The sequence below is a fragment of the Grammomys surdaster genome, unplaced genomic scaffold, assembly GCF_004785775.1.
Source record: "Grammomys surdaster isolate TR1022 unplaced genomic scaffold, NIH_TR_1.0 125956, whole genome shotgun sequence".
Taxonomy (NCBI): Eukaryota; Metazoa; Chordata; class Mammalia; order Rodentia; family Muridae; genus Grammomys; species Grammomys surdaster.
Window position 1 is genome coordinate 443,262 of NW_021620775.1, and position 16,640 is coordinate 459,901.

General features: G+C 40.5%; 1 protein-coding gene across 1 annotated transcript in view; it reads left to right on the forward strand.

Annotated features, from left to right (window-relative positions):
* Pak2 (p21 (RAC1) activated kinase 2) overlaps nucleotides 1–16,640 on the forward strand; it is a 63,877-nt gene that overhangs the window by 35,682 nt on the left and 11,555 nt on the right. Inside the window, exons 3-11 of the mRNA XM_028753811.1 lie at nucleotides 1,594–1,694; nucleotides 3,986–4,133; nucleotides 4,818–4,849; nucleotides 5,821–5,928; nucleotides 7,372–7,504; nucleotides 9,684–9,747; nucleotides 11,558–11,606; nucleotides 12,532–12,644; nucleotides 14,580–14,697. Coding sequence (XP_028609644.1) covers nucleotides 1,594–1,694; nucleotides 3,986–4,133; nucleotides 4,818–4,849; nucleotides 5,821–5,928; nucleotides 7,372–7,504; nucleotides 9,684–9,747; nucleotides 11,558–11,606; nucleotides 12,532–12,644; nucleotides 14,580–14,697 — 866 coding nt within the window. The remainder of the gene's footprint in view (nucleotides 1–1,593; nucleotides 1,695–3,985; nucleotides 4,134–4,817; nucleotides 4,850–5,820; nucleotides 5,929–7,371; nucleotides 7,505–9,683; nucleotides 9,748–11,557; nucleotides 11,607–12,531; nucleotides 12,645–14,579; nucleotides 14,698–16,640) is intronic.

Sequence of the window (16,640 nt, forward strand, 5' to 3'; positions counted from 1 at the left end):
AGACATTTGACATAATGCAATATTTATTTCTGGCATAAGTGTTGAACAAACTTGAAATCGAAGGAAATGTAATAAATTTGATAAAGGGCGTGTTAGAAACATTGACTGTTTATTAAACTAAAAAAAAACAGTGACTGTTTTCATCCCCTGTTTCAGTAAAAACACAAAAATACCTATTAACACCTTCACTTGCCAGGCGGTGATGGCACACGCCTTTAATCCCAGCATTTGGGAGGCAGAGGCAGGTGGATTTCTGAGTTCGAGGCCAGCCTGGTCTACAAAGTGAGTTCCAGGACAGCCAGGGCTACACAGAGAAACCCTGTCTCGAAAAACCAAAACCAAACAAACAAACAAAAAAACCACCTTCACTTAACCATGTTTTAGGGGCTAGCTAATTCAATAAGGTGAAATGAGTGGATGAGTAAATTATCCAAATTAGGAAGGATATGGCAGCCTCTCTTTAGTTCACCATAGCATATTACTTATAGAAAATCTTGGGATGCCTACAAAAAATTTAAAAGTAAGTAAAAGTGTCTGAAGGTTAGCCCTAAAGAATGAGGTTTATTTTGTGTTTTCTGGTGGGGCTGAACCCCAGGCTCCAATCATGCTAAACAAGCAAGCTACCTCTTAGCTACATTCCCAACACCAAAACTGTCATTTTTAGTAGCATCAAAAATAAGTATTCCTTTACAGAAATATGAAAGTAATGGTAGGGTCAGTAATCTGTCTCCCAATAACTAGCAAACATTGCTGAGAGAAATTAAACACCTAATTCATTGAGATTTGTTGTTGGCCATGGATCAGAATGCAAATGTGTATAAATTCTAAGTTGATTTATAGATTAATGCAATTCCTGTCACAGCCCTAGAAGGCTTTTGTAGAAATGTAAAACATTGTTAATTTCATATAGAAATGTAGATGTCCTGAAATCCCAGCAGATTTGAAAAAAATAAAAAGAGCACTTAGACTGTACTTTTGATGTTTGTTATAAAGATGACAGTAATCAAGATAGACAGGATTGGCATAATGATAGACAGATGATTTTAAGAGAGCAGAGCATCCAGAAATAGATCCATGGTTTTAAGAGCCACAGATTAAAGGAGGAGGACTGGGGAGAAGGAATTGATGTGTAGTATGAATGTGCAAAAAATGTGTCTGATGTTGCAAGAATGTTGCAATAATTTTTTTACAGTGCAACTATAAGATAGTTGGGTAATTTAAAGATGTAATGTTTACAAACTAATAAAAAGAAAAGCGTAAGCCAGGTATAGTAACTCATGCATTCAACCTTAATATTCTTAGGCTATACAGGAGAATTGCCATGAATTTGAGGCCAGTATGGGCTGGAGAATGAGGCCTCATTCTCAGAAAAGCAAGTTGGAGGAGGAGGGAGGGAAAGAAGGAAGAAGTCAGCTTTCACAAGCAGCATCCGTAAATTGTATCTTTGGAGGCGCCCTCCAGCAGGGTGCATGTTTTGTGTACCAGTTTTCTATCATAATTTCATTCCTAGTTGGTTTAAGGAAAATAAAAACACAGTAATAAATGCCATAATTAGCCTTGTTTAAAGAGATAATTTTCTCCCCAATCCCCCAGGAAGTAAAAAGAAAGAAAAAGAACGACCAGAGATTTCTCCCCCATCTGATTTTGAGCACACCATCCATGTTGGCTTTGATGCTGTTACGGGAGAGTTCACTGTAAGTTTACCTAATGAGGTTTGTTTATGACATTAAAGCAGTGCTAAAGGGTTAGAGAATAGCTCGGTGGGAAGAAGCACTTACTGGCTGGGCAGTAGTAGCACACCTTTAATCCCAGCACTTGGGAGGCAGAGGCAGGTGGATCTCTAACTTCAGGACTAGTTTGGTCTACATGGTTCCAGGACAATCAAGGCTGCATGGAGAAACCCTGTCTCTAAAGAGAAAGAGAAGCATCTACTATGCAAATATGAGGACCTGAGTTCAAATCTCCAGCGTGCACATAACCAGACAATAAGTGATTGTAGTGCTCCTACTATGTAGTAGGAACCAGAGACGGCATGCTCATGTGGCGGCCACTGTGGTCTCAAGGAGGAAGACAGCCATGCCTGAGGTGATCCTCTGACCTCTGAAAATGTGCACACAGTCAAGATAGGAAACCAGAAAAGGTACTCAAGCATTTTCTTCAGTGTTGGGTTTGAAATCAATTTTTCTCTCTGGTTTTTTTGAGACAAAACTTTTATGTAGCCCAGGCTGGCCTCCCACAAACTCATTTTGTAGTTAAGGCTGGTCTTGAATTTAGTACTCCTGTCTCTGCTGACCATGTGCTAGGGTGATAACTATGGGCTCACATGACTGGTGTTTAACTTTTTCTATCCCATAGGATTATCAGTTCTCTTTCTTTTTCTTTCTTTTCATTTTTGTTGTTGTTGTTTGTTTAAAGCAAAGTCTCACTATGTCCCAGTAAAACCTGGAACTCTAAATCCTCCTGCTTTTAGGTGTCAGAGTGTGGGGTTATATACTGACTACAATGATTAGAATTAGTTGTCAATTCTTACTGGTTTTTTCTTGTCATAAAAATATTAGTGATTGGGGCCGGAAAGGTGGCTCAAAAATTTAGAATACTTGTTCTTGCAGAGGATCTGGGTTCCATTTCCAGCACCAGCAACCACCCACAACTCTAGTTCCAGTGTATTTGATGCCTGTTTCTGACCTCTGAGTGCATCATGCATATAGGTCCTATGTATAGGTGGACATACATATACATGCAGGCAAAATACTCACATACATAAAATAACCTTCAAATAAATTAGTAATTGGATGACCTTTTTCTTTAGAGAGCCAAGCCTATCAATTATAGTTAGGAAAAGCAGATACAGAGTGTGATGGTTTGTATATGCTTGGCCCAGGGAATGGCATTATTAGAAGATGTGGCCCTGTTGGAGTAGGTGTGTCACTGTGGGTATGGGCTTTAAGACCCTCATCCTAGCTCCATGGAAGTCAGTATCCTGCTAGCAGCCTTCAGATGAAGATGTAGAACTCTCAGCTCCTCCTGCACCATGCCTTCTTGGATACTGCTTTGCTCCCACCTTGATAATGGACTGAACCTCTGAACCTGTAAGCCAGCCCCAGTTAAATGTATAAGAGTTGCTTTAGTCATGGTGTCTGTTCACAGCAGTGAAACCCTAACTAAGACACAGAGAAATGGATAGGGATAGGATGATGACTCACTTGGGAAAATGCTTATCTTACAAGTATGAAAAGATCTGAATTCAGGTCCTTAAAACTCACATAAAGAGCCAAATGCTGTGGTGTGATCCTGCACTCCCAACCTATTTGGTAGCATTTTAGGACAGTAGAAGATCCTATCTCAAACAAGATTTAGAAGGTACTGGAGGACCACACTAGAGTCTGTCCTTTGACCACATAGCCCTAGACTTTTGGCAGGACATGGTGGCATACACCTTTAATCCTAGCTCTTGGAAGGTAGGCACATGTCTGAATTTGAGGCCAGTATAGTCTACAGAGTAAAGGAGTCCCAGGACAGCTGGGGTTATACAGAGAAACTCTTGTCTCCAAAAACAAGGTAAAAACCATTGTACTTTTATAATCCTAAAAGTAAGGAAACTGGAACTCATAATATCTTGGGTTCCAGGCCAGGCTGAGCTATATAATTAAAACTTTGTTTCAAAAATAAGTATGTATGGGCTGTAGAGCTGGCTCAGTAGTTAGGAGCCCTTGCTCTTGCAGAAGACCTGGTTCAGTTCCCAGCACCCACACATAAAACTCACAGCCTTCCATAACATGGTGTGTAGGTGTTGTCATTGGTCTGTGAAATGTTATTTTATTTTATTTTATTTTATTTTATTTTATTTTATTTTATTTTTTGGTTTTTCGAGACAGGGTTTCTCTGTGTAGCCCTGGCTGTCCTGGAACTCACTCTGTAGACCAATGTGAAAGGTTTTTTATTAGAGCATTAAACCATAACTAATTTGTGGATTTCTTTTGGTTAGGGCATGCCAGAACAGTGGGCGAGGCTGTTGCAGACCTCCAACATCACCAAACTCGAGCAGAAGAAGAACCCTCAGGCCGTGCTGGATGTCTTGAAGTTCTATGACTCCAACACTGTGAAACAGAAGTACCTGAGTTTCACTCCTCCTGGTAAGACTCCAGGCAGTGGTCAGAGGCTGGACCGAATGCAGAGTGCATGAGCCTTGTAGGCCAGATAAAAGATTCCTATGGGGAAAATGCAAGATGGAAGTATAACTGTTGTCGCTCCTTCTCTCCTGCATAAATCTGCCCTTTAGAGTATGATGAGGTTGGCCCAGAGCATGATTGGGAGTCTGGAGATTATATTAACCTCATCATTTTGCCAGAAATAGAGTTGGTCAATGTTTGGGCTCTCTGCCTATTTAATCGTTTCCTCTTTGATGCCCTTAAATAGCTGCCAGCAGTAGAAGGCAGAGTGTTTAAATATATAGACAAGTCAGCTAGAGATGGCTGTGAGTGGGCTAAAGTGGGAGGGACAGACTATACAGATATGACAGGCTTTGACGTTGAAGTGCAGCTCGACTCATCTGAGGTAGGTAGATCTCTGTGAGTTCAAAGACATACTGGTCTGCATTTGGAGCTCCACACCAGCCAATGATACACTTAACATAATAAAATCTAAAATGGGGGCTGGGGGAGAGGCAATGACTAGCAGGGACTATAGCAGACATCAGGCTAGCCATGGCTACATAGCAAAACCCTGCCTGCTTGCTTCCCCCACCCCCAACCCCAACCCCCAGTCATTTCCCAGTTTTCATTCTCAAATTGGTAATATCTTTTCTGTTTCACATTCAGAGAAAGATGGCTTCCCTTCTGGAACACCAGCAGTAAGTTAATAATTTATTATAGTTTCTGTTCTAATTTAGGTTGCTTACAAGTCTATTTTTATTTTGTTTGGTAAATATATAAGAACAGGGGGCTAGAGAGATTGCTCAGCAGTTAAGAGCACTGGCTCCTCTTCCAGAGGTCCTGAGTTCAATTCCCAGCAACCACATGGTGGTTCACAACCATATGTAATGGGATCAGATGCCCTCTACTGGTGTGTCTGAGGACAGCTACAGTGTACTCATAATAAATACATCTTTAAAAAAATTATATGAATATATTTATTTTTTTCTTTTAAGTTAGCCATTTCATTAATTGAAGGAACCATATTAAGTAAATAGGATCTGCTTGTTGGGCAGTTTAAAGCAACTAATCTTTATAATGGCTTCCAGAGCAATTTAACTACTTCTCCAGTGTTGCCATAGTGAACCTGAGTATAGTGAACTAGGTGGCATATTCTCTCCTCCCCAGATGTCCTCCCAGTACCGTTGTGTGGTAAACTGTGTACATTCTAAATAGTTGAAACACTTGTCAGCTCCTTTTCTCGATTTGTTAACTGGTGAATCTGGATCTTTTAAATTCCTCAAAACGAGGTTTACAGAGTCCAGAGAACCTTCAGTTTGGTCCTAAGAAGAAGATTGCTTACTTAACAGAGTGCCATGTGTGCTTGTGTAAAGGGCAGGAATAGTGCCCCAGTATACTTGGGAGCTCCAAACGTAGCTCAGTGGTAGAACAGCCACATCATACACAAGCCTCAGGTTCAATCCTTAGCAGAGTCCCCTCTCTACTGAAATGATACTCACCATATGTATTCATTTACTTTTTAATTGGTTGTATTGGAACCAGGGAAGTTTGGTAGTTTTTATATTAGCTATTGAAGAAATAAACTTTAAAGACTATTTTTATAGGGGAGCCCAATTTTAACCTTGGATATTATTGGTTTATCCTCCTTTTGCTGTTGTGATGAATGCAGCTGAACACCAAAGGGTCAGAGACATCAGCAGTAGTGACAGAGGAAGATGATGATGATGAAGATGCTGCTCCTCCCGTCATTGCCCCTCGGCCAGATCATACAAAATCAGTGAGTGACAAACTGATGACCTTAAACTGTGTGTCTTTTGAAAACACTGGTCTCCGTTTGACTTGCAGTCAAAATGTTAAAAGGCCTTCAAGCTAAAATACTGTATTGCGGAGAAACTTAGTTATTTATTTTTCAGAACCTGCCTTTCGGAGCTGATGAAGTGACTCAGCAGGCAGGTAAAGGTGCTTGCCACCAAGCCTGACTGCTTGCGTCCAATCCCTGGGGCACACATGGTAGAAGGAGAGAACTCACTCCTGCAAGTTGTCCTTTGACTGCCACATGCACATTATGGCATGTGTGCACACACATACATACAATAAGTAAATTAAAATCCATAAAAACTACTTTGAAACGTAATGTCCTGAGTGTGTGTGGTGGTGTACAACTTTAATCCCAGTATGGCAGATAGTCTCTGTGAGTTGGAGGCCAGCTACTTTAGAGAGTTCCAGGCCAGCTAGAGCTGCATACTAATACACTAGACCCTATCTCTCAAATAACAAACAGAAAAGAAAATTAACAGCTTCTTCAAAAGTTAAAATACTTAGCTTACGAGGCTTTCTTTTCTAGATTTCCCCCCTAGTCTAAAGAGTATGTCTTTCTTTAGCTTTCTCAATGTAGGTTACTATTGTATCTAAAATTTAGATCATCGCTCTTCCCTGGGTTATAGATTTTAATCTTGTTCTCAAAGGGCTGTATGTCTAATGAAGAAGTATTGAAGACTGAAACTACTCACCAACTAAGAGAATTTTAAGAGTAGGGGTTACAAGGCTCCTGGCAATAAGAAACTGTTACCTGCCCTGCCCTTCTGGCTGGAGAGAAAGAGAGAGGGAGAGAGGGAGAGAGGGAGAGAGGGAGAGAGAGAGAGACACACACACACACTGATGCTTGTGCTGCCACAGGACTCTGAGAGCAGGCTCGGCAGACAGGTCTGAGACTAGGACAGGCTGTTTGAAAGAAAAGGAAAATGTCCAATTTTTGTAAAATTTACAGGACAGGTAGTTATAGTTATTTCTATGTCAAGACCCTTATTCTTTTCTCGAGTAAGTTGTGTTAGGGTTCATTTTTTGTTTTGTTTTGAGCCAGGGTCTTACGTAGTCTAGGCTGGCTTCAAACTCACTATGTAGCTGATGCTGGCCTGGATCTCCTGACCTCTGTCTCTGCCTCTCAGGCACCCATGCCTAGCTGCAAGCTTGCTCTTTTAGTATTTTTTATTTTATGTGTATGGATGTGTTATCTGTCCACCACATTACACCTGTTGCACCACTGTGCCTGTTAGCTGTGTGTTCCTTGTGTGACTGTACTCTTTCCCATTTTTCAAAACAGTGGGAGAGAGAACTTAGCTTTGCAAAAGGGGGGGTGGGGCGAACAAGGAATTTTCTGCTATACTAAGATCATCTGAAAATGTTTTTTCTCAAGTCTCATCAATGACCTATATCTCTGCAGATTTACACACGGTCTGTCATCGACCCTATTCCTGCTCCAGCTGGTGATTCTAATGTTGACAGTGGTGCCAAGTCTTCAGACAAACAGAAAAAGAAAGCCAAGATGACGGATGAAGAGATTATGGAGAAATTAAGTATGCAGTCTACACTTCATTGTTTAAAAACCTTTGTCCCAGAGATGGGGAGAATTATTGCTCGTTTGGGAGCACTTGCTTACTGTGTGCAAAACTGATCCCTGCCATCCACTTCAAAAGGACACAACTCTGTCAAAGGGGTTTGTGTGTTTGTATGTGCACTTCCAGTTTCTCAGTACAAACCTATAAAATGTCTCTTATGGACTGGTGAGACAGTTCCATGAGCAAGGGCACAGCACCGTCTGAGGGCCTGAGTTCATCCCTAGGATCCAAATGTAGAAAGAAGAGAACCACTCCCAAAGTGTCCTGACCTCCAAAGACACCACAGTAAACACGAATGTTCCTAAAGAAAGTGACCTTCTGTCATGTATGTCAGCATAAAGTCTGGAGGAGTAGGCTCTTTTCTTTCCTTTTAACCCACAACCCACCACTGTTGGTTTAGGTCAAGCATTGAAAGGTAACAATACCTACTTGAAAATCTTAAACAGCTTCAAAGAGCACTGGCGTAGTGGTGGTGGTGGTGGTCGTGAGGGAGGGGTAGTCAGGGAAGGATTGTGTGTAGATAGTGTTTAAGCTCTAGTTACTGCTTTTATTCCTCAATACTTTAAAGTGTGAACCTGCTTTTACTCTGGCGTTTTGTAGAAATACATAATGTCCCTTCTCTTAGGAAAGCTACTACTTCAAGTGGTAAGCCAGAGCAGTGGTGCCGCCATCAAGTTACCACTCAGTAATCTTGTCCTCTTTGCTGTGGTTCTCTGCAGCTTTGTCCTACTGTGGGTTTGACTTTGTTGTGTAGCCCAGAGTGAAGTGGCTGGCGTGTGGTGGGGACTTGTAGACTCCTCTGACTGAGCGTCACATGTTCATGTCTTACCTTGAGCAAGTGACAGTGCTGTACCATTTTCTCACATTTGACCTAATAGTAAATATGAGTTTAATTTATACCTTTTCTGCAATTTCCTGAATTTACTATCTCTTAGCATATTAAAGTTTTTTTTTCCAGTACACTTAGTTTTTATAAGGATAAAGGAAAGTAGAGGATGGACTGGAAACATTTGAACGGCCACTTAAGGATTATTCGGCTATTATTTATTTATTTATTTATTTATTTATCTATTTATTTATTATTTCTGATAGTCATTTCATAGTTTTTCAAAGTCCTAGATGGGCATGGTGACTCTTATCTGAAATCTCAGTACTTGGGAGGCTGAGCCAGGATATTGGTATGACTTCAAGGCTAGCCTAGGCTACAAAGTAGGTTCTGAGTTAGTCATGGATATCGCAAACAAATAATAGTCTAAGAAAAGGGCTGAGGAGCTGAGTTGGTAGAGTGCTTGCCTAGCATGCGCTAAGATGTTAGGTCCCAGAATTACAGGAATAGGATAGGATGCTGAATACTTGCATCCTAGCATTTATGAGGTGGAAGCAAGAAGGTCAAAAGTTCAAGATTATCTTCGGCTACATAGTGAGTTCCAGGCTAGCCTGGGATAGATGAGACCCTGTTTTGTTTTGGTTTTGGTTTTTAAATTAGTAATGTTATAGCCCTACATTCTGAGGACCCCATGAGTTTTAGGCTCACTGAGACAATTGGTTATACTAAAATGTTATGATTTCTAAGAAAGTGATTAAGAAGTCTAACCTGGTCATGCATAGTGATGCACGCCTTTAGTCCCAGCACTTGGGAGGCAGAGACAGGCGGATTTCTGAGTTTGAGGCCAGCCTGGTCTACAGACTGAGTTCCAGGACAGCCAGGGCTACACAGAGAAACCCTGTCTCGAAAAACAAACAAACAAAGATAACTGATGGAAAAGTGCAACCACCTTTTATTGCTTATTCTTCTTGTTTTCTTTTCAACTTTAAAATCTGTGTATTAAGCCTTTTGCCTGTGTGTGTACTGAGTGCATACCTGGTGCCAGCAGAGGTTGGATCTGGAGTCATGGGTGGATGTGAACCACTACGTGGGTGCAGGGAACTGAACCCAGGTCCTGTTCTTTCAACCAGTGAGACATTTCTCCAGCTCCTACTTATTTTTTTTTAATGTTGATTATTTAAAGCCAATTATTTTAAAGCTTGGCATATGGAAAAGCACTTTTATAATCAGTGTAGATATTAAAAGGAATAATTGTCAAATTTTGTTTGCATTTAGTTTGCTTGACTGATTTCTAATTTTTGTTTAAAACAGGAACTATTGTGAGCATAGGTGACCCTAAGAAAAAATACACAAGATATGAAAAAATTGGTCAAGGGTAAGTGCTGCTCTCTTCTGACATCATTCAGTATGACACTTCCCTCTGACACTGAGCACAGAACTGTTCTGCAGATTATAAATACATAACTCAGTTGTATGTATATTATGTATGTATGTTAAAATAAAACTGCACTTCTGAGTTAGCTGTAATGATACACACTTGTAAACCTATCACCTGAGATGCTGAGGCAGGATTGCTACAGGTTGGGGAATAGCATTATTAGCTCATAGCGAGACCTGTCTCAAAAAAATAAACCTAATCCAGCACTGGTTAATAGTAGCTTTACATTGTCTGTCCTCCCTCCTTGTCTCCTTCTTTCCCTGACCCTGTTCTCCTTTTCACTTCCTGCATCATCATCATCATCATCATCATCTTTAATAAGGGTTCCCGATGTAGTCCAGGCTGGCCCCACATGCACTATGTAATTCAAATTTTAGTGATCCTCCATCCAGCTTCCCTAGTGCCAGGACCACAGCTGTGTGTCACTATGTGTGGTTTTTGTTGCTTTTTGCTGTATGTCCTTTCCCATAGGTGGTAAGGGATCAGATAGAAAAATTATAGTGTATTTTAAAGACAATTAACATATTTGTTGCAGGCTTTTGGCAGTACTGGGTTTTTGTTTTATTCTCTCTACAAATCTTATTTGTAGCACTGGTTTTAATAACAAAAAAATGAAAGTCACCCTTTTTTTTTCAGTGCTGAGGATTAAACCTAGAGCTTTGTGCATCCAGGCAGGACCTCTACTACTGAGCTACTTCTCCAGCCTTTTTTTGTTTTTTGTTTTTTGGGTTTTTTTGTTTTTAAGAATTATTTATTTATTTTATGTACTCTATAGTTGTCTTCAGACACACCAGAAGAGGGTATCAGATCCCATTACAGATGGTTATGAGCCATCATGTGGTTGCTGGGAATTGAACTTAGGAACTCTGGAAGAGCAGTCAGTGCTCTTAACCGCTGAGCCATCTCTCCAGCCTTTTTTTTTTTTTTTTTTTTTTTTGGTTTTTCGAGACAGGGTTTCTCTGCATAGTCCTGGCTGTCCTGGAACTCACTCTGTAGACCAGGCTGGCCTCGAACTCAGAAATCCGCCTGTCTCTGCCTCCCAAGTGCTGGGATTAAAGGCGTGCGCCACCACCGCCCGGCTCTCTCCAGCCTTTTTTAACCTTTGTATTTTTGGGTAATAATAGATAGTTACATAGTAATGATGATGAATGAACAAGAATAATTCTTGGGCTAGAGAGGTGAGTCAGCATCAGCCTCCTGCCTTGCACTCTGAGCAGTGTCATAGACATGTACACCCTATGTATTTCTTTGATTGCAGAGAAGGGCTTATTTTTTTGGTTTGTTTTCTGTTTTGAATTTTTTTTTTTCTGGTTTTGTTAGTTTTTGTTGTGGTTTTGGTTTTTCTGTGTAACGGGGTCTTTCTCTACATAGCCCTGGCTGTCCTAGAACCCACTATATAGACTATATAGACCAGGCTGGCCTCAAACTCCCTGTCTCCACCGCCTGAGAACTGGTCTTAAAGGTGTGCACCACCACTCCACTTCTTTATTTCTTAAGCACTGAAGTAGATTTGTGACTGTATGCTGCTTTTCTATATTTCTATAGGTCTGAAATACTTCATATGTAAGTCTTGGCCATAAGGATTGCCTCTTTGTTTTCCTCTTTTTTGTTGTTTTGTTTTTGTTTTTCATTACTCTTGAGTCTAACATGTTAAATCTTGTTTTAGTTTTCAAAGTCTGAAGTTTGAATTGTGTAAATTCTATAGTTGATAAGAATGCAGATTTCATTCTATCTTTTTTTCCTTCAGGGCTTCTGGAACAGTTTTTACTGCAACTGATGTGGCCCTGGGACAAGAGGTAGCTACTACTCAAGTCTGCCTGTTTGCATGTTAGCTCTTTGTATACTAAAAGGAAAATGAATGCATGCTTCCATATACATGAATATGTAGTAACCAGGGGCTGTCTTTACCAAATAACTGAAGCTGGCTGTCCAGGAAGCCAACACATCAGTGCATGCCACCACAGCAGGGTTTAGGGTGGAAGGAACTCAGATCTTGGTGGCTGGAAGAGCTTTACCAGCTGAGCTGTCTCCCTAGCCCTAGATGTGGTATAACAATTGATCTGTTAAGTCTTAACAGCAGTTATTATGTTAGGTGAACAAAGAGTGAATGCGTTTAGTATCATGAATAAAAAAAATCCCTTTTAAGTATTTACCAGTTTGAATTTAGACTGACCTTAGGTTAGTTAGTAACCCTGAAGATAAATCTAGGGTGGGTCGCGGTGAGATGGCTCTGTGGGGAAGGGCACTCGTTCTTCTCAGCTCATTCCCTCTGGTTCAGCACATGCAGCCGTGGCACATGTGCAGCCCACACTTTTTGTTTTATTTTGTTTTTGTTTTTTCGAGACAGGGTTTCTCTGTATAGCCCTGGCTGTCCTGGAACTCACTCTGTAGACCAGGCTGGCCTCGAACTCAGAAATCCTCCTGCTTCTGCCTCCCAATTGCTGGGATTACAGGCTTGGGCCACCACCGCCCGGCCAGCCTACATACATAAAACAGGCAAAATAGCATTTAAAAAATGTTTGAAGTATAAATTTAAGCATAATTTAAGATCTGTATCACCAAACATTGTGCATAAGTTATATAGATGCAAAAACAGCTATATGAGCAAGGCACAGCCTTGCTTTGTGAGCTGTACATGGTGAATTACTAACTAATCAGTGCTTGTAATTTTGTTAGAGAATTAGGAATGCTGTCTTGATGTTTCAAATATGTTTATTACAGGTTGCTATCAAGCAGATTAATTTACAGAAACAACCAAAGAAGGAATTGATCATTAATGAAATTCTGGTGATGAAAGAGTTAAAGAATCCCAACATAGTTAACTTCTTGGACAGGTAAATATGAGGTTTTTTGGGGTTTTTTTGGTTTTTTGTTTGTTTTGTTTTGTTTTGTTTTTTCGAGACAGGGTTTCTCTGTGTAGTTCTGGCTGTCCTAGAACTCACTCTGTAGACCAGGCTGGCCTCGAACTCAGAAATCCACCTGCCTCTGCCTCCCAAGTGCTGGGAATAAAGGCGTGCACCACCACCGCCCGGCATTTGCAGGGTTTTTTTGGTGCAAACATAGCACTTCAGATTAGAAAGGCAGTGCTGAGAAGTAAGGGGTGAAACAGTCGCCTGCACTGAGGGCCTTTCTCTAGGATCTCACTTGACAGTCCCTGAAGGACTGCTGGTGGTGCTTGTACTCACTAAAATGATCAGAGCAGAAACAGGAAGGAATCGCAGGCCGTGATGAGTGCCGTGATCTCAGAGATGACCAGCCACCCAGTTTTTAAACTGTGAGATTAGTTTTTATTTTACATAACTTCCTGGCCTCTTGGGAAGCTGGGAACAGAGCCTGTGCCACCCATGCCCAGCTGGTTCTATTGCAGATGTTACTTTTCATGTCTCCACCTCAGGCTGCTCTCAAAAGGTCTCTGAGCTTAGATATTGTGTTAAACCATGGAAGGCAGAATATACAATTGTGTATATTACAAATGACATTTTAAAAAAGGAATCACATTTACTTTAGTGAATAATAACATAGATTATATTAGTTACAGTAGATTACAGATTATTTTCTATATTTAAATTGCTTACAATAGGGGAAGGATAATATATTTTGAGACTTTAAGCCTTATTTGTGAGGACTATATTCAAAGAAACAAATTTCTCAGGTCTGTTTCCTTGCTTTCTTTTTGGAATCTTCTTTATTTTTTTTTAAATTATATATAATATGGTTACATTGCTTACTCTTCCCCTTTTAAGAATTTTTTTACTGATGTGTATATATGTGTCTGCTTGTCTGTGTATGCAATAGTTGGCATAACGGTGCCTGTAGAGGCCAGAGGACTGTTGGAATCCTAGAACTGGAGTTACAAGTGGTTTTGAACCTTCCAGTATGGATGCCGGGAACCAGGCTCAGATCTCTGAAAAGGCAGGCAGTTCTCCTAACACTGAATCATCACTCCAGCCACTCGTTTTCTTGCCTTCTATATTAATTTCACAGTGCTGGAAGGATGGCTTAGTGGCTACTCTTACAGAGGACTGGGGTTCAATTCTAATCACCCACAAAGTGACTCACAGCTCTGTTTGCAGTCCCAGGGTATCCAGTACTCTCTGCTTGCCTTTAGGCATGCACATTGGTGCATAGACACATACACAGGCAAAACATTGACACACTTAAGTTAATTTAAATAAAATACTGCTTTCCTTGGATTATTCTAATTCCAATAACACATATACACATATATACTCAAACAGTGTTGAAACTATGACGTTAAAATGATTCTGAATTTTTTTTTTTTTTCTTTTTGTGGCTTTTGTTTTGTTTTGTTTGAGACAAGTATCTTACCCTGCTGGCCTCTAATTCAGGGTGATCTTTTTAATTGTTTCCTGAGTATTGGTATTGTCCTCACCCAGCTGAGAGCATCTTAATTTGTTTGTTTGTTTTTGTCTTATTCTGTTTTGTTTTTTCTAGACAGAGTCTCACCATGTAGCTCTGACTGTTCGGAACCTCAACTGTGTAGACCAGGCTGGCCTTAAACTCATAGAGATCCGCCTGGCTCGATGCCTCCCAAGCACTGGGTTTAAAGATATACGCCACTACACCCAGATAAGGACATCTTCATTTGTGCTTTTCTGACTGTCAAGTGCTGTTCCGAGTTCTCAAACTATTTATTGACTCTTTGGTTTTACTATTATTGTGCATGGCACTTTAATTCCACAATGCAGAGAGCCATGTTATTAGAAAAAATTTTAAAATCCATGTGTATTTCGTATGTTCTTTTTCAGTTACTTGGTAGGAGATGAGTTGTTTGTGGTAATGGAGTACCTTGCTGGTGGGTCACTCACTGATGTTGTAACAGAAACCTGCATGGACGAAGCGCAGATTGCAGCTGTATGCAGAGAGGTGAGTTTGCCTCCCTTTTGGACATTAGGGAGATGTGTGCTTAGCAAGGATGAAAAAAGGAAGGGTTTTGTGGACAGAGAATTTTTCTTTGTACACTGGAAGGTTTTCCTCTATCATTTTATCAGATAAGAGATTGAGCCTTGCTCGGCATGGAGTCCAGCCAGGACTGCATAGTGTGATCCTGTCCCAAGTCAAAACAAAAAGAACTTTAGCTCTTTCCTGCCAGTGGAACAAGATTTAGTTTTGTGAGGTACAGAAGTCATAGGCAGACTTTAGCAGCATGATTATAATGGTTTATATCATCCAGATAGGACACACTTCAAAGTAAAATATGATAGCATTAAAAATGTGTAATTCAGGGCTGGAGAGATGGCTCAGTTAAGAGCGCTGGCTGCTCATCCAGAAGTCTTGAGTTCAATTCCCAGCAACCACATGGTAGCTCACAACCATCTGTAATGGGATTGGATGTTCTCTTCTGGTGTGTCTGAAGACAGCTATAGTGTACTCATATAAATAAATCTTTTTTTTAAATATGTAATTCAGTAGTGAGAAGTAGAGCCAGTGTGATAAGCAAGACATATTTTCTGAAGTATCTGTGCATTTCCCTTGGCTCTAGTAAAGACCACTGAAGGTGAAGGGACTAGTTGTTTTCTTGTATATTTAAAAAATTTTACTACATTTTTACTTGCATGTGTATGCATATGTGCATATATGTGAGCATGTGCATGCCATGACATATACATGAAAATCACAGGAAAATTTGTGGGAGTCTGTTCTCGCCTATCACCATATGTGTCTGGGGAACTGAACTCAAATCTTTAGGTTTGGCAGCTGGAAGCCCATACAAACTGCTGAGCCACCTCACTGGCCTGCACTTTATAGTTACTAACGAGTGTCTGGGATGCTGTTTGCTTAAGCAAAAGTGTTAAGTTCACAGGACTCTTCTGTGCTCTCTGTGATTTGGCTTTAGCTTTCAGCGACTACAGTAATGCATATATGAACTGGAAACACTCCATAGATAAGGTCGTTCTATTTCAGCTTTTATTAAAGGTGTTTAAAACATGATTCTTAGGAAATATTAACCGAGCCGGGCAGTGGTGGCGCACGCTTTTAATCCCAGCACTTGGGAGGCAGAGGCAGGTGGATTTCTGAGTTCGAGGCCAGCCTGATCTACAGAGTGAGTTCCAGGACAGCCAGGGCTATTCAGAGAAACCCTGTCTCGAAAAAGAAAGAAAGAAAGAAAGAAAGAAAGAAAGAAAGAAGGAAGGAAGGAAGGAAGGAAGGAAGGAAGGAAGGAAGGAAGGAAGGAAGGAAGGAAGGAAAAAGAGAAAATATTAACCAACTGTTATATAAGATAAGGCTTCATGTAGTCCTGGCTGGCCTCAAACAATATTCAGGGAGCATGATCTGATGATCCTCCTGCCTCCACCTCCTAAGTGCTGGGATTACAGGCATGCACCACCATACCCAGTGTGACACAGTACTGGAGATTTACCGAGAACTTTATCCACTCTTGGCCAGCACTCTACCAACTAAGCTCTTTCCTATTCCACATAGCACACATCCTTTTAAGAGCATGTTTATGCTTGGTCACTTAAAAGCTGGGTAAAATTTAAGTGTTTGTTTAGTTGTTGTTGTTGTTTTTTTTTTTCCCAGCAGTTCTCAGTCGATCTAACAGTGGGTGTAAGAAGTGCTGTCATCCATTCACTTTGATTATCTTCATGTGCCAGCATTTTAGAACTGTAACAGATTGTATATTTGTATATGTTTTCCTCCCCTTTATTCTTTCTGAGAGCCTAATCAGGGTGTCTGGGTTTTTTTTTCCCCTTAAATGAGGAGTTGAATTTAAAAAAAAAAAAAAAGATTTACTTATTTATTTTATGTGAGTACACTGTCATTCTCTTCAGACTCACCAGAAGAGGGCATCAGATCCCATTACAGAT